The 24,405-nt window shown below is 35.4% G+C and overlaps 6 protein-coding genes across 6 annotated transcripts; 2 read left to right on the top strand and 4 right to left on the bottom strand.

The window, feature by feature from the left end:
• Nucleotides 1-592: 592 nt before the first annotated feature.
• LOC142549502 (beta-glucuronosyltransferase GlcAT14A) lies at nucleotides 593-4,092 on the bottom strand. Its single transcript, XM_075658471.1, has 4 exons — nucleotides 3,518-4,092; nucleotides 3,277-3,352; nucleotides 3,048-3,163; nucleotides 593-1,263 (listed from the first exon to the last, which is right to left on the bottom strand). Exons 1-4 carry the CDS (start codon nucleotides 4,002-4,004, stop codon nucleotides 755-757), a joined length of 1,188 nt encoding a protein of 395 aa, XP_075514586.1. The 5' UTR covers nucleotides 4,005-4,092; the 3' UTR covers nucleotides 593-754.
• Nucleotides 4,093-4,841: 749 nt separating this feature from the next.
• On the bottom strand, nucleotides 4,842-7,586 carry LOC142549501 (uncharacterized). The gene is made up of 3 exons (XM_075658470.1): nucleotides 7,252-7,586; nucleotides 6,771-7,032; nucleotides 4,842-5,265 (listed from the first exon to the last, which is right to left on the bottom strand). Exons 1-3 carry the CDS (start codon nucleotides 7,414-7,416, stop codon nucleotides 5,207-5,209), a joined length of 486 nt encoding a protein of 161 aa, XP_075514585.1. The 5' UTR covers nucleotides 7,417-7,586; the 3' UTR covers nucleotides 4,842-5,206.
• Nucleotides 7,587-8,263: 677 nt separating this feature from the next.
• LOC142549500 (cation/calcium exchanger 1-like) lies at nucleotides 8,264-10,511 on the top strand. Its single transcript, XM_075658469.1, has one exon. It carries the CDS (start codon nucleotides 8,583-8,585, stop codon nucleotides 10,329-10,331), a length of 1,749 nt encoding a protein of 582 aa, XP_075514584.1. The 5' UTR covers nucleotides 8,264-8,582; the 3' UTR covers nucleotides 10,332-10,511.
• A 906-nt stretch (nucleotides 10,512-11,417) lies between these two features.
• LOC142549499 (putative arabinosyltransferase ARAD1) lies at nucleotides 11,418-14,155 on the bottom strand. The gene is made up of 2 exons (XM_075658468.1): nucleotides 12,723-14,155; nucleotides 11,418-12,126 (listed from the first exon to the last, which is right to left on the bottom strand). The coding sequence occupies exons 1-2, from the start codon at nucleotides 13,605-13,607 to the stop codon at nucleotides 11,569-11,571; spliced, it is 1,443 nt and encodes a 480-aa protein (XP_075514583.1). The 5' UTR covers nucleotides 13,608-14,155; the 3' UTR covers nucleotides 11,418-11,568.
• A 714-nt stretch (nucleotides 14,156-14,869) lies between these two features.
• LOC142549498 (putative zinc metalloprotease EGY1, chloroplastic) lies at nucleotides 14,870-19,873 on the top strand. Its single transcript, XM_075658467.1, has 10 exons — nucleotides 14,870-15,345; nucleotides 16,597-17,061; nucleotides 17,149-17,289; nucleotides 17,715-17,816; nucleotides 17,957-18,168; nucleotides 18,268-18,318; nucleotides 18,394-18,463; nucleotides 18,988-19,056; nucleotides 19,355-19,405; nucleotides 19,506-19,873. Exons 1-10 carry the CDS (start codon nucleotides 15,022-15,024, stop codon nucleotides 19,662-19,664), a joined length of 1,644 nt encoding a protein of 547 aa, XP_075514582.1. The 5' UTR covers nucleotides 14,870-15,021; the 3' UTR covers nucleotides 19,665-19,873.
• A 2,099-nt stretch (nucleotides 19,874-21,972) lies between these two features.
• Nucleotides 21,973-23,849, bottom strand: LOC142548211 (uncharacterized). The gene is made up of 3 exons (XM_075656530.1): nucleotides 23,357-23,849; nucleotides 23,066-23,195; nucleotides 21,973-22,905 (listed from the first exon to the last, which is right to left on the bottom strand). Exons 1-3 carry the CDS (start codon nucleotides 23,487-23,489, stop codon nucleotides 22,290-22,292), a joined length of 879 nt encoding a protein of 292 aa, XP_075512645.1. The 5' UTR covers nucleotides 23,490-23,849; the 3' UTR covers nucleotides 21,973-22,289.
• Nucleotides 23,850-24,405: the final 556 nt, after the last annotated feature.

Genomic DNA, 24,405 nt, shown 5'->3' with positions numbered 1-24,405 from the left:
AAAATATAAAATACATATGTATATATTATTAATTATATAATTATATTTTTTACAATAAATAATTTAACTATAATTTTAGTTTATGAATTTTTAGATTGAAATTATTTTATTATATATAATTTTTTTATTGAAGATTATCAATATAAATTTAGACATATAAATTTAATGATTTGTTAATTTTAAATTTTTTATCAAATAAATATAAAATTATATATTTTCGACAATCCAACTCGAATTGGACCCACTTGGCTCGTGGGGCGGGGCATATCTAATGTAAATCTCACACCAGTTTTTTCTTCTTTTCAAGTTTAACTTCAAAAGAAAACGTTTTTCTTCAAGGATTTGGAACAAGCAATGATTAAAATTTCAACAATACACACACACACACACACACACACACACACACACATATATATATATATACATATATGTATATATATATAATTGGAACCATAGTATTTGCTGAGCCGATTAAATTTCCCGATGAATCAATTTAGTATATAGATGTACTCAAAATAAGTAACGAGTAGTTACCAAGATTTATTTTATACAGTAATGATAAATTCAAGTTAATTAAATTATAATTCTAACAATTAATAAAGTATATGACACATTGTTTTAGCTGGTATGTAACATAATTTTAACAATCTTATTACATGTATATAAAATCTTATTTTCACTTTTAAAGTTTGAATATGTATAATTACCAACGTAAAGAAAATATATAATATTTCTCCCTCGAACGTAAAATTCATCATCTACATCTTCTGATCTTGTTCGAATTCCCACCTGAAACCAACCTTTTCAACAGAATCCTCAATCTTTCCGATCCCGCTCCATTCCTCAAAACCCCATAACCCTCAGCCATCAACTCTCTGCAACCATTAGTATCAGAGCACCACCCTCCAAAAGCAAACTGCTTCTTCCCTCTCTTCAACAGCTCACGATCAATCATGTCGAGAACCGGATCGTTTTTCTTGAACTTTCGAGCAAAGGGTCTGTTACTCTGGACCATTTTTCTGTAATCTTTGAGGCCGAGAGATCGAGGATGCTGCTTTGGGGGAGTGTCCCACGTAATGTAATGCAGATCGTGGTTTATGGTGGTGTTTTTGAAGTTGTGGGAGTTGCAGGATAGTGTCTGGAAATAGCCTTCCGGGGAGGAGACAAAGTTGGTGTAGTAGAGGAGTAGGGTTCTTGGAAGATTGTCCCATCCTATTATGCAGTACTCGGCCAAGGATCGTGATAGAATTGTCCATGCCGAACCTGTGTAAATACACCACGTTAACATTAAGATCGGGAAAGCTGCAAATTTTTTTTTTTAATGTATTTAAGAGTTTATTATTTTATGTTCTCAAATTTTAGTATTAATCATTTTTTAGCAGTTTTAATATTTTTTTATCTGGAATGTTGATATAACAATATATGCATCAGTGTGTCAACGTCACATCGTGTCAAGTCAGAAAAAATATTAAAATTACAAAAATACGAACTAAAACTGAAATTAGACAACAAATAATACCAAAATGTGAAGAAGAAAATATGTAAGACCAAAAATGCAACTCGTCCCTTACCATCGAGCAAGCAGAAACTGATAAACTAAAGTCTCTCCCCCTAAATCCCTATTGAGTTTCTCACCTCTTATTGTTTCATTCTCTATGTCTAAATTCTTGAAAGTAAGTTGAGAACGACATATATTAACGAATAAAAAAGCTAAAAATTTCGAGCAATACCATTTCAAAATCGATAATAAGAATTTCGAGAGGAGGGCAGTGGCGGAGCCACGAATCCGATTCTACCCGGGCTAGAATTTTAAACTCTAAAATATTTAATATTTTAAATTAATCTACCCGGACTAATATCAAATTTATCCAAAATTATACAAAAAATTACATATAAATTTATGTAAAATTTTTTGGACCACCCGGGCACACTAGCTCTGCCCTGATAGTTGTCAATAGTCCCCGTAGCACTCGCTATAGCGAATAGCGTGGCGAAGCGACACCACACCGCTACGCGCCATGGACTTTGCAATAGCGCTCGCTATCCTCGCTATTGGCACTATAGCGACAATCGTGATAGCTGAAATAGCGGCGCTATTGCAAAACGAAGCTACATGCTTATTTTTTCTGTCTTTTTTTTTTTTTTTTTTTTTTCTAATTTTGGCTTTTTTGGCATGTACTTACTTATGTTTTTGCTGGAAATTATATTTTTATGCATTTCTTGTTTTATTTTTGTGTCTTCTATGATATTTCAATGAAAAAACTTAAAATAATTTCAAGTTCTAGTATTTTACAATTAAAGTTGATGGAATATTATGTTGAAATTAAGATTTTTGAATTGATGTTACTATATGCTATATATTATAAATTTATATATTTATGGCGCTTTACTTTCAAATAACGCTCGCTACGCTATTCGTTATGCGTTATAGCCACGGGCAATCTTTGCGCTATGGGACGCTATGCGCGATTGACAACTATGGAGGAGGGTCAATATGAAAAATTAGGGACCATAATTTAATGAGTGAAGAAGCATGTGCACAAAATGCCCAACAACATCAAGCAGCCCAATTTCTAGTTTATTATGCTTTGACATCGACATTCAACCATAGAATAATTATTTCTTTAACCACTGAAAGAAGATTGAACGAGCTTTATCTCGAAACCAATCTTTAATTATCTCTGAATTTCATTCAAATCATTTTTATACATATATGTTTGGTGAATTTAATTGGACATTGATTATCTCCCTCTCGCGTGAGCGATCTATACTCGATATATATAAAATAATGTTATAGAAATCCCGAATGTTCATATATAATTAATTAGTACACTTCCATTTGTAAATTCATGAAAAATATATAATTGACAGATCATGCACTAACCAGACAACCTAAATAGAAGTGGAGCAACTTTTTTAAAGGTGCTGGTGTATAGATCAGAATTCCACATGAGCTGTCTATTTGGATGTCACTAAAATTCCACAAACAGAGAGAGCAAAAGAATATAGAATCAAGAAAATTGTAGAGATGAGAAAGTGAAACTAGCCTGTGTAAAGCTTGAAGGCAGTGGGCAAGCTTCTTTGCTTGATAACCCACCAAATCTCTGATTTATTTACACTGTGCAAACCAGGATCCATAATTATCGGCTTCCCTCTTTTATTCCTGCAAATGGTTTTTATTTTTTTTAAACAACAGCGTGTGTTGGTATTGATGCCAGTTGCCGAACTTTGAAGCAAAGCAAATTAAACCAGTAAAATGAGAAAAATTATTCTTACATTTTCCAGCCCAAGTGGCTGCTGTGTTGTATGAAGTTCAGATCTTTTGGCAGATTAGAGAAGGCGTGAATCAGATCTGCAAGCAATTATGGGATAATGAATATTCTCTAAAATAAAAGAGTAAATTAAAACACTGTATGTATGAAATCAAAGCCAAAAAAGTTTATCAGTTGACTACTTCAATATATTCATATTCAATTCTTTTTTAAAAAAAATTCGGAAGATGGTTCACTCACCGTACCATCTTGAGTAACCAATGGATAATCAGAGGCACTGAGATTAATGAACCAATCCCATTTGGCAGTCCTCAAAAGCATCGCCATTGCATGGAGAGTGGTAGCAAGCATGGTCGGGCCTCTGTAAGTCACAAGATTAGCCTTCTCCACGACCCAAACATTCCCAACTTCACCAAAAACACGATTGCTCGACACAAATCTCGCGATTTCTTGATGTTCTTCCTCCGGCGCGCTGGAATCCAAATGGATCAAGTAATGGTTCCCAGGGTGGTAGAGTGCCAGCATGAGACGCTTGAGCTTCATGGTGTCTCCTTCTGAGGCTGAGATCAAGTATGCGAATGAGACTGGATATGGGTTCTCGTGTTTCGGGACGATTAAGGTTTTAGCTGGTCTGAAAATAGTGATGGGGTGTGCTTGTTTGGTGGTCGTGTAGAGGAGGAAGAAGAGAAGGGACGTTAGGGTGAAGGAGACCATCAAGATTTTGGCATCCATCGGAACAGATTGGAGGATGGCTTGATTTCAGAATTAGTATTTAAAAGGTCTTTTAAAACATTTAATAAAATAATAGAAGACGAACCGATAAAAATAATAAAATATATAATTTTATTTCGAGCTAAATAATAATATATATAAGAAAAACTCGCATTTGCTACTCTTAGATGGTAAATCATATTACCCACATAATAACTTTTATCGTATTAATAGGATAAATCAATCTGAATGTGACGAGATCGTTCGAAAAAATATAATATAAAAAACACCAAGGGCTTTGGGCTAAAAAACACGAGTGTGGATGAATATTGGCGTTGCTTTCTTGGAAGGGAAAGTCTCCTCCAACTGCCGCTTTTTATGAGTGATGTGTTATTACGGCAATGGACAGTTGAACTTTCATTTTCAACCACACGATTAAACAACTCTAAGTTAGCCGTTAGATCGATAGGATGTAGTACCATTGACTTGTCGGTGGATTCTACGGATGCACATGAACCTCACCGCTTCAATCGATATTTATTACTTTACTGAAAAAATAAATCGTTTTCATTATAAAATAACAACGATAATAAATTGTGTAACCAGATCTTGTTTTTTAAGGCTTTTTACATGAATAGAACATGGCTACATGTGTCCCAATTAAACAAATTGTGTGAAACGATCTCACATGTCGTGTTTTATAAGACGAATATTACTTTTTATTGCGAATATCGGTAGAGTTGATCCGTCTCACAGATAAAGATTCGTAAGACCATCTCACAATCTATTGAATGTACACGATGAAACTTTATTGATACTCACGGTAGTGGATACTCACCAAAACAAAGCTCATATATATAATATATAATTTTGATATTTTATTACTTTTAAGAATAAAAATGGACACAAAGACCCTCAGATTCGATTCCAAATGGTCTGGAGGGAACTGTTCGAGGGTAAAATGTATGTGGAAGGTGATTCTCTTCGGCCAAAAACACATACTAGCAGAGTATTATAGAAAATACACAGAGTTTGGACAGAAATGGAAATTACACTTGATGGGAAATGAAATACAAAAATACAAACAGGAAGATGAAGGGCCAGCCTTTCCATAGATCAACTCTGTCTATCTCGAACAACTGGGATTTTTTTGTAGCTGCCACATCCCCGATCACAGCTAATAAAAGTGCAAAACAAGAAGCAAACCTTATGCATCAAGCATGTCAAAGATGACCACGACCACCACAATCTGAACACATTGTATTCCCAGTTCCACCACAACCTGCGTCCATAATCGGGTAAAATCAGAGTTTTCAACAATCGCTCACATTCTAAACCACAAATCATACACAAACTTGGAAGTTTTAACCAAATAGAAGAAAAATGGAATATTACTAGTTCAAAGATGTAACAAAGCTACATAACTTCAAAAAATTGCTACAAAATTTCACCTGTTTAAAGCAAATAGACACTCAGAGAAAGATGCTAATTGGCACTGTACTGTAGAAAAAGATCTCTACATCAGACTTTGATCAAAGCATTTTCAATTCTGTGCTCTATCTAAGCTGATGCCCAGGCCAGTGAGAGAAAATCGATTTTTATGCTCAATTTCGCAATAGGTTCATCATATCAGATGCAAAGTTCTAAAATTCGTCTAGGAGGAGACTAGGCGCAGTTAGGCAGATTCCAATGTATCAACATAATAAATCACATAACTCAAACACAATATAATCAAATTTAAAATGCCTTCAAAATTACACAACTAATAGAATATCACAAATTTACTTCACTTCATCTTCTCCATAATTTTCAACAACTTATTCATTATCGTACACAAACTCAATATCATCGTTGTGATCCCCCTCTTCTTCGAATGAAAAATCATCCTCACAAAGTTCTGTCACTTTAGATCACAAACGCAGAAGAAGTTAGGGGTGTTAAGACATACCAACAAATCGTATTTTTTGTTGGACTTTGATTTAGGACCTATAAAAAAATTACCTTTCATTTTTTAAATTAAGCTTTTAAATTAAAAGCACAAAAATTAAAAAAAACAAAACAAAAAAAAAAAAACTAAAAGCCGCCTAAGGCTGCCTAGGCTGGCTGACTGACACTTTTTCGGTGCAATCGACCAACGCCTAGGCCAACTTTTAGAACATTGATCCGATGATAAAATAGAAAAATCCATGGTTTAACAATCCCATCTATATACAATGATTAATTCCCTAAACAAAAAATAGAATGTGTTGTTCAAGGAAACTCGAGGTTTCTTAAGCAAAGAAAGACGTCCTTGTTGAACATAGTTCAACTGCAACAACGCCAGAGAAATAAGAAAGCCAGCGCACAAGTGAAATTGATGAGTTAAGTTTGAGTATTGTAACTTTCTTTTACCAATCTGACAAATCTGAATAATTAGTTCCTGCCTCAATTTCACATGCATCACTAGCTCTGAAAATTAAGTGTATAAGATAATTCTAGCTAAAAATTTTAATGTTATTAACTACTCTAGCATAGCACAAAAAAAAATATGAAAGCCAACTTCAATTTTTCAAAACAGACTTCAACAATCATCAATGTCAACCTTGCATGACAATACAAATCTAAATTAGTCCTATATAAACATTCATAACTACAATCTATACATTGCGAAAAGACCCTCATTTTTTGCATAAGTTTCCATTCCTGGCCAATATTTAAATACATAATCTGCAGATGCAAGTATTTCTTGCTTCATTAAAATTAAAATATCCCAATCCAGAATGTTGAGAAAATAAGGTCGATTGTTACCTAAACAACGAACTTTTACGATGATTCCTTGACTTTCCAAGATAGAGTCCACGTATAAGCCCGATCCCAGACAAGTGGTGCAAAGAACAGCTCCTTTAGCCTCACAAATTGCGCAACGGGGATTATCTCCGATATTTTTCTCAACAATGGATAATCCAATCGGCGTTTCAATTATTTCCTCCGGGATAGGCTTATCATAACAAAAAAGTGACTCAAGATTGCTTCTTTGCCGGTGCACATTCCCAATCGCCCTTGGCACTGTCTGCAAAATCATAATTTTCCAGTTCCAAACAAATATAAGCATAAACATAGAAAAGAGTTTCTCAGCTCCAGGACTCATTAAGTTACAGGTACAGCGATCAAGGTTGAATTTTTTGGTAATAGAACCCATCCAAATGCGTGTATTTGGGAGGTAATTGCTCAGAAAACCAACCATTCGAGTACATAATAATGTCTACAAATATTCCTAGACATCTCATACCTGAATCCGACTAGAAGCAGAGAAAGAGCGCGAAGCGGGGTCGTTCTTGTGTTTTTCGCACACTATTTTTTGAATTAACCTCGAACTCCTTCGATTACCCTGATAATTTGATGAGGAAGCCAATGAACAAATGGAAGAAGGCGCTATATTCAGAGCACAATCCATTTTTCCCAATTTTTCTTTCCTTACAATTACTGTGTATGTATAATTAAAAAGTAGCTTCCTCCGGAATTGAATTTTTCAACGATTTTTCTAGGAGAGGTCCTCGATTTCTCCGAGCTCCTTTTTACCTGTTACCTACGAATGTCTCCGGTTCGTCTTGTTGTCACACCCTAAAGTTTTTACAATGCGAACCATACTCGCGTTCTACCTCCGCAAAGTCGTTTATGCGATTTTTTTTTTTTGAAAAAGATAATTTAAGTTTTTATATATATAAAAAAAAACTTCAATTATATTTTGTATGTTTGGTTAAAACGCATGCAAGAAAATGTAAAAATCATGAAATAGTCTACACATTTATTTAGATAGAAAATGGGGTCTAAACGGATGATTACGTGATCATCTCGTTTAATCTGAAAACTTTTTAAATTTATCTTATATGATGTGATGTCCACAAGCTGATTAAGTGATCATCACGTGTGAAAAATGCACAGCACCAAATGGTGTCTTTTCAACACAGTAGATGAACCAAATCCGTTTAAACGAGGGATAGTTGGTAAAATAGTATTGATCAAATTTTTTAGAAAAAAACCAACATTCTCGAATGTATTTGAATATACTCAAATATACTTAAAAGAGCTGGTGTTGTTTGTGCAAGAAATGAGAAACATATATGGATCTCATTTGTTCATGAATACAGGTAGAATCAGATATTGTCTAGCTGTTGGTATGATTCTACTTTACATTTGAAAATAAATTATTCAATTGAAGGACACTGCAACATGCATAAAATCAGACTGAAATCCTGATTTCCACGACCTGTTTGATGGCAATTCACGAGCCACGACTCAATGCATGCTATCCTCTTCCTCTTGATTTACGTATAGAACCAATGGAACTTAGCGTTTCGATTCTTCTTTTGTACAAACAAACCATGGCCGAATTAGGCAATGACAGGTGTATATACTTGTCATGTTCCGATCCTGTGAATTTGTAATTCCACGACAATCATTTTTTCAGTGATAGAAGAGCTCTCAACCAACGTCAATCTAAACACCTCCACCAAACAATCCTAACCCGCAAAATACCAAAATTCCTCGACTTTATAACGTTGAAATCCTAGTGTATTTGCCTCAGAATTGTAAGTATTCTCCTGTCATACTTGCATTCGAATGGAGTATTTCAAATTAACACCCAAACACAGGAATCCAGCAATTTCTCTCTTCCTCGGCCTGTCTTTCCTCTTTTTGATCTCATTCTTTGTCGTATCAAATTATTCTGATCAATCCAAGAATCCCATTTCTATAGCTTTTCATCACCTTCAGAATCACCAAAAAACGGGTGAAAGCAGTGACAGTTGCACCGGTTTTCAGAGTTTTGCAGATTACAGATCAAAGTGTGCATACGTGAGGACGCACGGTTCTTGTTCTGGTGAAGGGTACTTTAACTACCTTGAAATATTTTACTGTACGTGCAGCGATACGCCTGTTCTTGGATATGCAATTCTTTGCCTGTCTCTCGTCGTTCTGTTCTGTGTTTTGGGGAACACGACAGCTGAATACTTCTGCCCTTCTGTTGAAAACCTTTCAAGATTGCTGAAACTTCCCCCTACCATAGCTGGAACAACTCTTCTCCCACTCGGGAATGGAGCTAATGATGTCTTCTCGAGTATAATTTCTTTTATGCATTCGGGAGCGGGGGAGGTTGGACTGAACGGTGTGTTGGGAGGTGCTTTGTTCGTGTCGTGTTTTGTCGTGGGTGTCCTGAGTATTTTGATTTCTTCACGCCATGTTAAGGTGGACGAAACGAGTTTCGTGAGGGATATTCTCTTCTTTCTTTTTACTCTATGTTGTTTGTTAATGCTCACCATATTTGGAAGGGTTACCTTGTGGTCTGCAGTGTGTTTTGTGTGTATTTATATACTATACATTGCTGTGGTTTCTGCCATGCATTACTTTTATAGTAAGAATACAAGGGTAGTGATCAATCCCCCGGTTCTTGATGAATTTGGTGCAACAGCGACTTCACCCTTACTTGGCTATGTTGATGAAGAAAAGGGCTGCCACGTATCAAAAAAACAAGGTGTTCAATCCGGTGTTCATGTACCAATATTAACAGGAATCTTGAGTAGCAATTCATCACCAACATGTTCTAATTTCTGGAAGTGGGCAGTTTACATCTTGGAACTGCCACTTTTCTTGCCAATGAGGCTGACAATTCCTGTTGTTAGCGAAGAAAAATGGTCTAAACCGTTTGCTGTGTGTTCTGTGACACTAGCACCAATTCTATTAGCAACCATTTGGAACACAACAGAAGTAGCTGCGAGTGCTGAGGCCTGCTTGCCAGTTTGCGTATCAGCGAGTTTGATAGGGATCCTTCTTGGGAATCTTACTTTATTTTTCACAAACAAGTCAGGGCCACCAAAGAGATTCCTATTCCTTTGGCTGGCAGGGGGGTTCTTGATGAGCATCACTTGGGCGTATGTCCTTGCAGAGGAATTAGTTTCTCTGTTGATTTCATTAGCAAGTATCATTGGAATAAGCCCTTCAATCTTGGGGCTCACAGTTCTAGCATGGGGGAACTCAATAGGGGATCTAATAGCAAATCTAACCCTGGCACTGAAAGGCGGGCCGGATGGGGCTCAAATCGCCATCTCCGGTTGCTACGCAGGCCCATTGTTCAACACATTGATCGGTTTGGGATTGTCCCTCGTGTTCGCAGCATGGAGCGAATTCCCGTCTGGTTATGTCATCCCTAAGAGTAGTGATTTGTATGAAACTTTGGGGTTCTTAATGGCAGGATTGCTTTGGGCACTTGTGATACTATCAAAGAACAACATGGAGTTGGAGAAATGTTTGGGTATTGGTCTGTTGGCCATATACTTTTGCTTTCTTTTCCTAAAGTTGGTAATGGGTGTTTGATTTGTTCAAGATTGGTGACTCCTTCTAAGCCCCAATAATTAAGGAAGTCGGCATCTTACCAAACATCATTTTGCTTTTTATCATCTGTGTTTATTACAGTCATTCACATGTGACAATGATGTTTACTACATTGTATATAATTTTAGTATTTAGTACCAAGAGTCTTGATTTACAGGGTCATGTATGATGGATCTAAGGCTAGTGATGCAAACTTTTGGACCCCAAAAAGATATTTAATCAAGCTTATAACCCAATCTTGCAGAGGCTCGTACTCTTTTTAAAAACAAAAAATGAAAATATAATTATATTGTTATAAATCAAAATAGGAAGGTACAAAATACATCTTTTCAGAAATTATTTTCTGTCTATCGCTTTCATAATAACATGTAAGGAAGAACACTGCATGTTTGTGAAAATTGTACAGAAACTGCGAATGGGTGGGTTTGGTCACGGGTTCACTAAAAATGAGAATTTTGCAAAACCAAATATAAATATTCGAAAATATTTTATATAAAAATAATGTAATTTTTTTTAGAATTAATGCCTTGAGATTTCAATTTTTTGTCAAAATTATAAATTTTCTTTTTAAAAACTTTATTATTTGTTCGTATGGATTGATAGTTGTTGTTTTTTTTTTTGGAGTTTAGTAATCTTAATGTCCTAAAGAGCACTAATTCCACACGAGGTTAATTCCTTACCTATTGGTGGGAGAGTCCATCGGATTTTGTTATCTTATATAATCCAAAGCTCTGTAGCTGTCTTCTTTTGAGAGTATCGTGACTTGTCGAAACAGAATTGAAATAAATCAAATGTTTCTGTAGCTTTCATTATTATTATGGAATTTCATTTTCATAATTTTCAATGTGACAAGCCAAGCTTTTATTTTTCAATGTTGGTGAGTTAATTATAATTATTGAATTCATAAATGCAAGTTTATGATGGAGTGAAGTTTTACAACAAAATACCATTTTCTTATCCACGTAGTTTCATTTTTTCAGTATCTTTTTGGGAAGAAGTGGTAAAAAAACAAAGCCATGTCAAATTCTGAAAATGGATCACTTCTACTCTGTAAGTTCTTGCACAATATTCTGCAAGTTTCCACATTGCAGCAAATATCCAGTTTCAATTTGCTGTAACTTCCATGGTACACGGATTCGATTCCATTAGCATTTTCTTGAGTAGCCGAAATCGAATTCAGGAAACGCAAGAGAAAATATCAAAACCTGCTTATACAAGATTAGCTATTTCGAAAAAAATTTGGCACATGAAAAGACATAAGCCCTTCTGCAGGCAAAGTGGTTCTTGTAAACCGCCTGGACTTGTGAATTTCCCTTTTTACAGCGGGAACCTTCCGCAAAAACGCCTGCCATATCATCTGAACAGCATCTTGATCTTGAGATGGGTACCGAAACTCGAAAAACCTTTCAACTTCCTTTAGCCTTTTCCACATTCTAGTCCACTCCTCCCTGCTGATGTTCTTGATGAGGTTTAAGAGGAAGTTTTCTTTGAGGGCATCTGATGTACGTACAAACACACAGAATTCAGAATAGTTAAGAACATCTTCATAAGGAAGCTCAATTTCATCACTTATAACCACTGGGACACAGTGGCTAGCTATGGCATCAAAAAGCCGGTTTGACGAGGGAGTATCGCCTGCTATGTTGAGGCAGAATTTGGAGGAGTGCATGCCCTGGGACGCCTCGTCAACTCCATTCTTTTGGGCACTGCCAAATGAGAAATGCACGTCTTTCTCGTTTTGTAACATATAGAACAACTCCTGCCGGATCATTCCTCCCTGAGAATGACAAAATTGTGAGAACGTCACACATAAATAGATAACAATACTCCTATCCCGCATCAAATCTAAAGAAATGTTCTATAGGCTTTAGCTAAGGAACACAAGTGTAACATAGCTTTCAATTTGATCAAAACAGACAATTTTCATGCTACGCTCAGTGCATTTTCACGTGACTCTCAAAGTTCTGCTGGATCAGCGGCACAGAGTCTTGATCTTGCCAATCAAAGAATTTTATTTGCTAAGAAAAGAAAGCCTCCTTTTCATACATATGTTCACAACTTTCAACAAGAACCCGGTGAACTAAAATGCACAGAATTGTAATGGCTCATAGATTCTATGAACTCCGAAACACCTCAAAAAAGCATACTAGAAATAAATTTAGAATCAAACTTAAGTTGGCGTAGAACGATTAATTATAAAAGTCTAATAAACTTTTCAGAGTTGATTCTCTAATATAAAAAAAAAACTTTCGAATGAAATAACCACGTATGATCAATACTTACTAATTTTTTTTTTTTGAAAAAAGAAGCTAATCACAATCAGAATCACCAAGAACATGCATATACATTTTTAAAGGGACAGAGGTACCTTACATCTTTTCGGTATATAGCTCCCTGGAAATATAGCAAAGTTGGACGACTATCGAAACCAGATGAGTCGTTCACATAGCTTCTGATCATATGTCTGTAAGGTGCAATCACATCCTTCTCAACGTTAGCAACAGTTGAAGGGTACCTTCCGAAATCCGCAAGAATGAACATTGCAGGCCACAGCTTCGTTCTTGCACCCAAAAGACTATTCGGATGGTGGGCAACAATTATGTGATCCTTTCCCCCATACCTCTTCCACTCCTCCTGCTCCGTCAAAAACTGAACCAATTTCTGCTGTAAAAAGTTATTTATACTTTTCTGGCCAGGCTTCAGCTTCGAGTATCGGTTATAGCTTATGGATGAAAAAAAGGGAACAAACACCACATCAGCTTGGCTAGAATTGTGTACTCTTATTGCACTACGGCATCCCAGATTGTCGGCAAATTCTGAGTTCAAGAGATCTAAAGTCAGCCAATACTCTATGCTATGCTGCAAATTTAATCCACCGGGGTACTCAGGGACCCCTGCCCGGATATTCGGCCAGACACTCTTCCGCTTCCTTTTCCAACCCAAGAGGCTAAAATGAAATTCTGAGGGCAAGTCATACATAAAAACCTTGAGAACTTGCCTATTAGAATCACTTTTTCTTGAAATATCATTTTTTGTCTCTTTTTTTTCACCCTTTGAAGCACTAATTAGCGGGGATTTATTATGATGCTCATTCTCCGCCATTGCAAGAAGCTTTGAGTTTGGTAATATACTAAGATCAAAAGAGAGAGGGCGTCCATTCGATCTAAGCACTAAAAGCCTAGATAATACGAGCAATGCGGATGTCATCAAGAACAAAACGAACAGTGATTTATGAGTCAGAACCATTTTTAACTTCATGACAGCCCTCAAAACTACCGGTGTTCAAGATTTTTATTGAACAAAAAATATGATTAGGACAAAATACATAAAGCAATCAATACCCTTTTAGTTTGCAGGATAAAGTAAAGGAATTTAACATGAGGATGTAAAAGGATGAAAGTAAAAGCAAGAAATTGAATCCCAGATTCAAGAATAATGACTTTTTCACCCAACTTCTGCATCAGCCTTGCATGCGTGAGTTAACCCAACACCAATGCACAATCTGATACCGCCAAACCGATCCAGGATTGAAACACAGATTCCGAAAAGAACGGATCCAGCATATATTTGGGAAAAATCGGTTCCTTTGAAACAAATATTAGGAAAATAATTATATCCATATATCAGCTCAACTACGAAATTACAAGTTCTAAGAGAGTGGTGAAGAAACAATGACCATGCAAAGGAAGAACTTACGCAACCCTCTCTTTTGTTTTCTTGAATATAAATAAATTGTTTGTTTTTATGATATTATTTTCTGCCATGTGAAGAGGATGAATCTGAAGAAGCGGACTCCCATTAATTGGTGTCGAAATTTATTCGGCTCGGTTGTTTCCTACAATAAATATGAATTGAATACATGCACATATATCAATATCAAATTATATTTTTTTTAAGTGTCTTGTGATACGATCTCACGAACATTTATCTGTGAGACGGATCAATTTTACCGATATTCACAATAAAAAATAATATTCTTATCATAAAAAATAATATTTTTTCATGGATGACCCAAATAAGATATTCATCCAACCAAAAACATCCCGTGAGACATTCTCAAACAAATTTTTATCATTTTTTTATTATCCATATTTACCTCTCTGTCATTCTAATTTACTTATCTTATACATTTCAGTTTTTGTCTTTAACACCTGAAATATTGACACCTCGTTATAAATGTCTACAAATGTCATATCAATGTCATGTCGTATAATAAATTAAATTTTTTTAAAAATAAAAATAATTAATTAAAACTAAAATTTAACACAGAAATATCCAAATCGTAAAAATATAATTATCAAAGACTAAAATGTACATATTTTCCCAAAGTTAATTAAGAAAAAAGTTAAAACTAGTGTAGGGATAACTAAATAATTTAGATGAAATTGAAATGGGTTCAGTATTTTTTTAAGCAAGAATTGATTTTTCGAAATTTACCAGTGGGAAATATTGCAATAATAGGAGTTGGAGGGGGCAATTCATAATTATTAATTAATGGAGTATTTCTGAAAAACTGGAAGAAGATATGCTTCTACAGATGCTTACAAAACCCCGAAAATCTTCTTCTCGACTTGTTACCAGAAAATATCTCCTCTCATTTTCACGATTTATCTAAAAAATTAAGCAGATATATGGACTGTATAGTAGCCAACTGAAGGCACCGTGATTGAAAATGGTTGCTTTGACCAGTTTTAGCTTCCGTTTAACCCCTCTATACGGCTGCAATTTCCGGCAGAAACTTCAGAACAATGGTGCCGAATGTTATCTTTGCGGGAAATTTGTTTCAGAAAGGCGAAGATTATCTTGGAAGGGGAAAGTTGGGAGGTGGGATTTCGTTATTAGGTCGTGTTATAATAGTAAAAACAAAAGGAACGATGATATTGGTGTCAATAGTGATAGAGAAAATAAAGATAATACGAATTTGGCTACGATGACGTCATCTGAGAAGAAGTCTGATGATGATTCCGATGATTCGGCGGCTTCTATGTCTTCGCGGGTGAGCTTAAATGTCTCACTTTGTTTGCCGTAATGATTTTTCATTTCTCTATTGAAATTTGTTAGTCTTGGAGATTTGTTTTTCAACTGGTTGTTTTTATTGGCACAATCTGGTTGCATGAAGTGATATGTGATACCATCTTTCTTTCACGCGGAATCTTAGAATGGGAATTGCTGCTGGATGGTATGAACATGAGTTCAAATGATTTAATAGAAGTAATAATTTAAATTCGGTATTAGAGTTTCTATTTTGATTATTTGCATCGGTAGTACAGCGTATGTACCAGGGAGGTGGAGATGACGGAAAAATATTGTTTGGCTTGGCAAAAAATTACTTTTGAGCATGTGACCATTTTGAAAAAAGTGAGATCAGTTGATCCTACGAAAATTTTATAACCTATACTCCAAAATGAGATGTTATATAGTAACTTCGAACTAGTAATGGTAGTGGTTTTAAAATGTGATACTTGTTTCACGATTGGCATCATTAAGCTGAAGATATGTTGGAGAAAATTATGCTAGTTTTTGGAGGAAGTAGCAAAAAAACCTGGCAATTTGCTTGAGGTAGTAATGTGGGGTATTTAGTAATTTAGTGACAAGAACATGGGGATAGAAGTGGAAGATTACAAAACGTGGAGTCGTGGAGTTAGAAGGAACATGATCTGATCTAGAGCAGATAAACAAAGAAACATACAAGTTGAAAAAGAAAACAGAGGATGATCCATATGGAGAATTAAACTCATCCCACATACATGGTGTTCAAAGGGAACCATTACAAATATAGAGCAAAACTTGAACTAGAAAGCATTAATTTTGCAGAGCAAGCCAAATTGGAGGTTAAGTTTAGGCACTGGACTTTATTCTTTCTGGATCAAACTATTAAATAGAGCCAGTATGATATTAGGATGGATAACTCTCTAGCAAAGTCAGATATTACAAGATCTACGATAACTTCATGAATATTAAATAAGTGAGCTCAACAATACAAGGTGATTCATCGTGTGCTCGTCACTTTGTCTTGAGATAAGTTTTTGTAGTGGCTGTGATGTTGGCATAGGAATTATTTAGGGAGCTATTTGCTATAATAAAGTGGCCTGGAGAATGAACAGGATGGAGACAATATGATGTGAGTAAATTATTTCTAAATGAAAAAATAAAGTCTTAAATTTTATCATAAGTGTAGTCAAGTTCAATTCGCCTTTAATTGAAAGAAAATCATGGTTTTATAATTTAATATTTTTCTCTTCCGCAGCCGCCAACTCTATCACCTGTTGGACAATCATACAGCAATTTCCAGGTTGACTCTTTTAAATTAATGGAACTTCTGGGGCCAGAAAAGGTTGATCCCGCTGATGTTAAGATTATTAAGGAGAAGCTTTTCGGCTATTCAACCTTTTGGGTAACTAGAGAAGAGTCTTTTGGCGATCTTGAAGAAGGCATTCTTTTTCTTGGCAACCTTAGGGGAAAGAGAGAGGATGTTTTTGCAAAACTTCAGAAGCAGCTAGCTGAGGTAATGGGAGATAAATACAACCTCTTCATGGTCGAGGAACCAAATTCTGAAGGACCAGATCCACGTGGTGGACCCCGCGTCAGCTTTGGCATGCTGCGGAAAGAGGTTTCGGATCCCGGCCAAACAACTCTTTGGCAATATGTGATTGCTCTTCTGTTGTTTCTTCTTGCCATTGGTTCCTCAGTGGAGTTAGGAATAGCATCTCAGGTATGATAATCAACACGTAACACCTATTTCGAATATTTTATTCCATATCTTGGTTACTGATTATCAACAGTTTCTGGTTCAAAACAGATAAGTAGACTTCCACCAGAGGTAGTTAAATACTTCACAGATCCAAATGCCGTTGAACCACCAGATATGCAACTCTTATTTCCGTTTGTTGACTCTGCTTTGCCTTTGGCTTACGGTGTGCTAGGGGTTCAGCTGTTTCATGTGAGTATCATTGTTGTCTCTAGATTATGGAGCTCCTGAAGATAAAACTTGGACAAGAAATGTCATCATCTTTTGATTACCTTCACCTGTTGATCAAAAGTGGTGTGGTTTGTTTTCAATTCTTGGTTGTGACACAAATTCATTTTTTCAAGCCTGGTTATTTTACCTAAAAGTCTACATTTCTTTTTCTATTGCATCTGTTTAGAGTGTAACTACATTTTTTCAATAAGCCCTTTAATATTTAAAACTCGCCAACGAAATTAAAAATGTAATCCATCACATGAATTTCTAATCTTTCTTCTGTGCTGCAAATAGATTTTATAATGACTAATTACTTCCTGATGTAGTTTCAGTAGCCATGTGTAAAGGTCAGTCTGTATATGATATGTTTTTTTGGTTTTAAAGATGAGCTTGATTTTCTGCAGGAAGTTGGACATTTTCTTGCAGCATTTCCTAGGAAAGTAAAACTGAGTATTCCTTTCTTTATTCCAAATATTACTCTTGGGAGCTTTGGAGCTATCACTCAGGTGAGCATGCAGCTGCAAACATTTGATTTTGGAACTGTATGGTATGATCGTCTTGGTTATACATGGTTTGTGCTGCAAACCTTTTGGTCTTTAGTTTCTGAATTTGTAAACCTATTTAATTTTTATTGCTTTGGTTGTAGTTCAAGTCCATTCTTCCTGATCGAAAGGCAAAAGTAGATATTTCATTGGCTGGGCCATTTGCAGGAGCTGCATTGTCTTTCTCTATGTTCACTGTTGGCCTGATGCTTTCATCAAATCCAGCCATGGCAGGAGATTTGGTGCAGGTTCCCAGCATGCTTTTTCAAGGCTCTTTGCTTCTTGGGCTTATCAGCAGGGCCTTTCTTGGTTATTCGTGAGTTACTGTTTTACCTTTCTACCCTCGCTGTTTGAGTCTTCCTTGTCATGTTCAATGGAAAATATCCAGCTTGTAATGTCTTGTCTCTGATACCAGGAGCATGCATGCCGCAACAGTCTCAATCCATCCTCTAGTGATTGCTGGCTGGTGATGTATCTATGAGGAACTTTGAAATTGTTATGCTTTGATTTATATGTATAATGTTGTGTTCTTGGTTCGTAGGTGCGGGCTGACAACGTCTGCATTTAATTTGCTCCCAGTTGGATGTCTTGATGGTGGAAGGGCTATGCAGGTATATGTTCCTTTATTTCCCTTTGTTTTAGCAGTCAAGGAGTAGTGTGAAGATCAGACTGATGGTTAATAGCATTTAACCAGACACTCGCTTACACTGGCTAGAAGTAGTTGATTGTGGTTTTGTTGGATAAAATATTGTGGGAGTAAGTTAGCAGCTCGATATTACCTTGAGCGCTACAGATTTTGTATTATACCGTCCATGCTTGATACACGTTACTTTGCAATTGTTCTATGATTTCATAACACTAATTTTTTTGCATAAAACCTATTTCTTCCAGAGTGAATTCCAGGTGAAATGGTTTTTATTTTTTGGCTTGGATTTGATACTATTGCAATCTACTTATTTAAAGTACGTAATGCGTCATCAGGACAAGTTAGAAACTTAATGATTAGATATTTTTCTGCTGTTGAATTTTTTTCTTCATATCTGTTATCAACTTGTTGCATTTGCCTGTGAACATACACGTTTTTTCATCTTAACCAGGATCTCAACTGGTAGAATTCATTTCATATTATTTTCAGGGAGCTTTTGGAAAAAGTGCCCTTGTTGCTTCTGGATTAGCAACTTACACTATGCTCGGGTTGGGAGTGGTATGTTCGCTTTTGCTTGCACAAGTATTTATGAAGTTCATTGTCTTAAAATCTGTAGTTTCAAATATGTATTCATCACATAAAAGATCTCGTTTTCCTGAAAGTAATAGTTTCCATTCTCCACAAGCGTCATCTACAAAGGGAAAAACCACCAAAAAGCAAACAAATATTTAGTCAGATATGTACAATATGTAGATTTGTCCTTTTTTCTTGTCAAATTATCTTGTAAACCCCTCTGTGGTATCGATTTTTGCAGTAACATTCTTAAATTTAAATTTGATTTTTCTTCGACTTACAGCTCGGTGGACCCTTGTCGCTTCCTTGGGGATTATACGTCCTAATATGTCAGGTATGCAACTGTTTAGATGCAGTATAATTGAACAAGACAGAGGATAGTGAGCGGAAGTTTGTCTCTTTACTGTTATTCGCTTACGCTATGAAATATGCAGAGGGCTCCAGAGAAACCGTGCTTAAATGACGTAACAGAGGTAGGAACTTGGCGAAAAACGATTTTTATCATGGGTATTGTACTTTTAGTCATGACACTCCTGCCCGTGTGGGACGAGCTGGCGGAAGAGCTGGGCATAGGTCTTGTAACCACCCTTTGATCGGTGTCTGTTTTGTACTCAAAATCCAATTTTGTTTTTGCACAAGGCTAAATATTATCGCTATTTTCGTTCCAGTGGCTTGGTAGTCATGCATATCCTTCTGTCTGTTACTTTCTAACCAGGTTCCTCGTCCTCTGTACATAACGAGTTGTACACTCATATAAATATTTTCTGAACTGTTGATTATTATTGCAAACATCTTTCTTCGACTTTTGTTTTAGAAAATTTGAGACCTTTGGAAATGTGTCAAATTTGTCATTTTTCAAATCTCCCACAATGCAAGAAACGAGACGAATTGTGTTCAAATTCATCGAGTGAACGGGAACGATGAGCTCCTCATGCCAACCCCACAAATAACTCACTTTTTTTTTCCCGATGATGGAAAAAGCTCTGTAACTCATCGCACGATTGGAATAGATTGTACCAAGAATAGGGTTTTTTTTATATTTGTTCGAAGTTGCGTTGAAGGTTTTTTATAACTGAATATCGAATCAGATACTTTATCTTCAATTTGAGATTATGGTGTCATGAGTTACAATTCTACTTAGTTCTTAGAGATGATGTACGTGCAAGTAAGCAAAAACTTGTGTGAGACGGTCTCACGGGTCGTATTTTGTGAGACAAATATCTTATTTGGGTCATCCATGAAAAAATATTACTTTTGATGCTAAGAGTATTACTTTTTATTATGAATATCGATAGGGTTGATCCGTCTCAAAGATAAAGATTCGTGAAATCGTCTCACAAAAGACCTACTCATGTAAGTAATATCTAGTTGGGTCATAGATTGGACGAGTTCGAAATTATTAAATATATGTTGAATATCTTACTCAGACAACTCAATAATAGGTGCAAATTATTTTAGTCAAGGCATGATCTTGATCAGTATGATATGATGGTAAATCTTGATGAAAAAAAAAAAAGACTAATTGTGGATAGTACTTGCTAACTATTATTACTCCTATGGATCCAAATTGGTGGCATTAACTCCTAGTATTATGTGAACATTTAATTGATATGAAATGTACTATGGGTGCATTATCCTTCGAACCTGCAAGATCGTAGGTCAAAATGTCCACATGGATTCTATCCATGTGCCACTTATTGATCATCATTTAGTACGAGTTAATGACTTGTCTAAACTTTCAAATATCATCAATTTTTGTGTATATTTTGGCTTATATATCCATCATTAATGGATTACATGCATGTGTATATATGAAATTAGTGTGATCAATTCTAAGAGTTAGGCAAAAACTTGTGTTAGACGGTTTTCACGGGTCTATTTTGTGAGACGAATCTCTTATTTGAGTCATCCATGAAAAAGTATTGTTTTTTATTGTGAATATCGGTAAGATTGACCCGTCTCACTGATAAAGATTCGTGATACCGTCTCACAAAAGATTTACTCTCTAAATTATTATTGACTTGTAAAATGGAAATTTAGTATATAAGTAACAAGAAAACACAAATTTTAATTCTAATTCACTACCTAATAAAGTTCATTTTCAATTCAATTCTTCAAGATTTGACGAAATATTATCTAGGACTCCAATAATTAAGATATAGGTAGTGATGAAGGAGCCAAAGGTTAATAAAAAAATCACATGGCAGAAATTAAATAACTAGGGGTCTGGTTTTAATTAAAGCATTATGATTTTGTATATAATTAAATAACCTTTTTGCTAGAATTTAATTGAAATAATATATAGCCGGGGGGCACACTTTGTTATTTATTGGCCTCTTCGTCGTGTGCCACATGTCAACCAAATTAATATTATTTTTTATATATAATAATTAATAATGATTTTAATATTGTTAAATTTTTAATTATACTACATTGAAACAAGCAATATATAATATATAAGCTCTCGATAATTTATACAAATTATAGCATGAACTAATACTTAGAACAAAGAATTAAACCTATTTTCGAATTTAGACACTAAATTTATTATGATTTTGTGTCATTCAATTTGGCAAGGAATGGTACACCAGTTTTCATTATATTTTGTGGCGACATTGAATATATGTTTTATTGTGCAGCACATGTAACTGTGTGTTATAAAGTGTGAAATTTTTTGGCACGATGTAAAACTTAATTCCTCTCGACGGCCAAGTAACTAAAATTTTGTTTTATCGTTAGCATGAATTAATTTTCCGAACGTTGAACTGAAACAAAGATATGTAATCAACTGATAAATCATTATTCGTATCAATTTGTTGAAACTGAAAGAAGTACAATAAAATAAGGAAAAGGTACAGAAAAACACAATTTTCTTGAAAAGAACCCTGACAAAATGAATCATTGAAGATAATAGAGCAACTTTAGGTACATTCTTCTAGTTCAAATGTATTTCATCCTTTGTTCTATTTAATCACATGAATAACACACGTGTGTTATTAGTAACGTGTGTTATTCATATGATTAAAAAGAACAGAAGATTATACCTTATTTAGCTAGAAACGAGAAATCTGAACAGATTAAGATACTGTTGTTTGCATATTAATTAATACACAAACATGAGAAACTGAAATAAGAAACAACCATTTATTTTCTTGTCCTCTCTCGCCATTTCAGTTAGAACATAATTGGGATTTGATCCATCACTTCTTCAACTGAACTTACACCTTCATCGAATAGCCAGTTGTCAAGAAATGACAATGGAGGATGATCGTGTAGATTTCGAATTTCGGAGCCTTTTGATTATCAAGAAATTCAATGTTCTCATAACCCTTTTGGCTAGAATCACGATATAGATGATGAGATGACAAATTATGTTCCAATTCATCACTTGGAATACTATCGCCATTCTTGTGCTGATCATGATGTTCGATCTGCGGGGGAATGAAACCTTCAAATGAAGCTTCAGTTTGAAATTTGTCTGAACTCGAACAGTTTTGGAATTTGTCAATGTGGGAAGTGTTGTTAGGCTGAGGGGACGATCTCATCCATCCTTGTAGAAGTCTTGATATGTTATCTGCGCTAGAAGCGTATAGCGAAGAAATTTTTTCGCTTGAGCTGGAGTGTTGATTGCTAAAGATATGGCTATCCGTTTTGCGTTGATCACCACATCTTTCCGACATGAGTTGAGGATAATTAGCTGCTGAATCGGATAACATTTGGGAATGATTCATACCAGTCTGAAATTTCGTCAACTTTTTCTTCAAGTGAGTGTTCCAGTAGTTCTTGATGTCATTATCTGTTCTTAGTGGCAAGTATGTCGCAATAGCAGCCCATCTATACATCATTAAAGATAAAGTGTGACACGAATTTCTCTTTTACACTGATTTGACTATCCAAGATTCAATCAGTATATGTATTAGATAATAGAGAAACATCAATAAGTAAATTTCACTCTTGTAAAGGAATGTATAATTAATATAATTAGGAACATTACTTGTTACCCAATAAAGCTTGAAGATGAATGATCATCCCTTCTTCATGTGAGGTGAAATTTCCTCTCTTGATCCCTGGCCTTAGGTAATTAGTCCACCTGAGCCTGCAACTCTTGCTGCACCTTGACAAACCTTGGTTAAAAGAAAAGATGGAAACAATCATTCAAGATTTTCTTTCAAATACTAGTCGATGTGCCTTGAAAACAAGAACCAAACGTAAAACCGGATAGAGTTTGTTCCAGAAATCTATACTGAAGACGAAATTGGGATAATGTATACACATATATACATACCGGTATTAGTGGGCACAGCTCTCCAATTCCCTGGACCGTGTTCTTGAATGTAAGAGACTAAGATGATGTCTTCTTCAGGAGTCCATGGACCTTTCTTGATCCCAACTTTATCACAACATGGAGGCCTCCCCATTTTTCCCTTTTTTCTATGTTTGTATTGTTGATTGTGGGGATTATAGAGACATGGGAGTATGTGCAGTGTTGGTTGTTGGGGTCCTATCTATAGCTTATATACATGACGAGGAAAAATGGGCTCACCTCTCCACCTTTTCACTTTAGCTGTTATAATGATCCTACATTCAATATAATAGTAATAATAATAATAATGGACGACCGTAGGTTGTATTAACATTATTCTCTGTTCACTAATATAGACATGTAGTTAACTGGAGACAACATTGTTGTATTTTGTTACTGTGATAACTGTTAGCTCGGAAATGAATCAAACTATGCTCGATGCCGAATGGTTTCGGCGTCATTTTTTAGACTTTATGCTTATTTTGTTATATTGTCAAATATTTTACAAAGCCTATTGGGATTAAATGCGAATTTCCAACCACGGGCGGAGCCACATGCTCATTTACCCGAGCTTTAGCCAGGGTTGTCCAATTTTTTTTAAAAAAAAATGTATATGTAAATTTTGTATAATTTTGAAATAATATGATATTAGTCCGAGCAGATCAATTTAAAATATTAAAAGATTCTAGAATTTAAAATTTCAGTCCGGCCAGAGCCATATTTCTGGCTCCGCTACTGTTTCCAACTATATATATATATATATATATAAAAGTTAGAACTGTGTCAAATAAAGTTGGAACTGGAAGTTTTGAAAATGAGTGAATATTTTTCACCCTCTATAAAGATCATTCACATGCAACGTAACAGGGCAGCTATTTATTTGATGTTGGATGGAATAAACTAATCCATCCCCGTAGTTCATAATTGAGGGTAAGACTATAATACGCTCAGATACTTGGATTTCTGCCAGGGCCCCCACCACTTCCAAGTATGCTCTATTTAACCAACCCGGCCATCATTTGGGGCCAGCA

The sequence above is a fragment of the Primulina tabacum genome, chromosome 6 (assembly GCF_025594145.1).
Source record: "Primulina tabacum isolate GXHZ01 chromosome 6, ASM2559414v2, whole genome shotgun sequence".
Taxonomy (NCBI): Eukaryota; Viridiplantae; Streptophyta; class Magnoliopsida; order Lamiales; family Gesneriaceae; genus Primulina; species Primulina tabacum.
The sequence above is the reverse complement of the archived record's forward strand: the minus strand, read 5'-3'. Positions and strand labels throughout refer to the sequence as shown.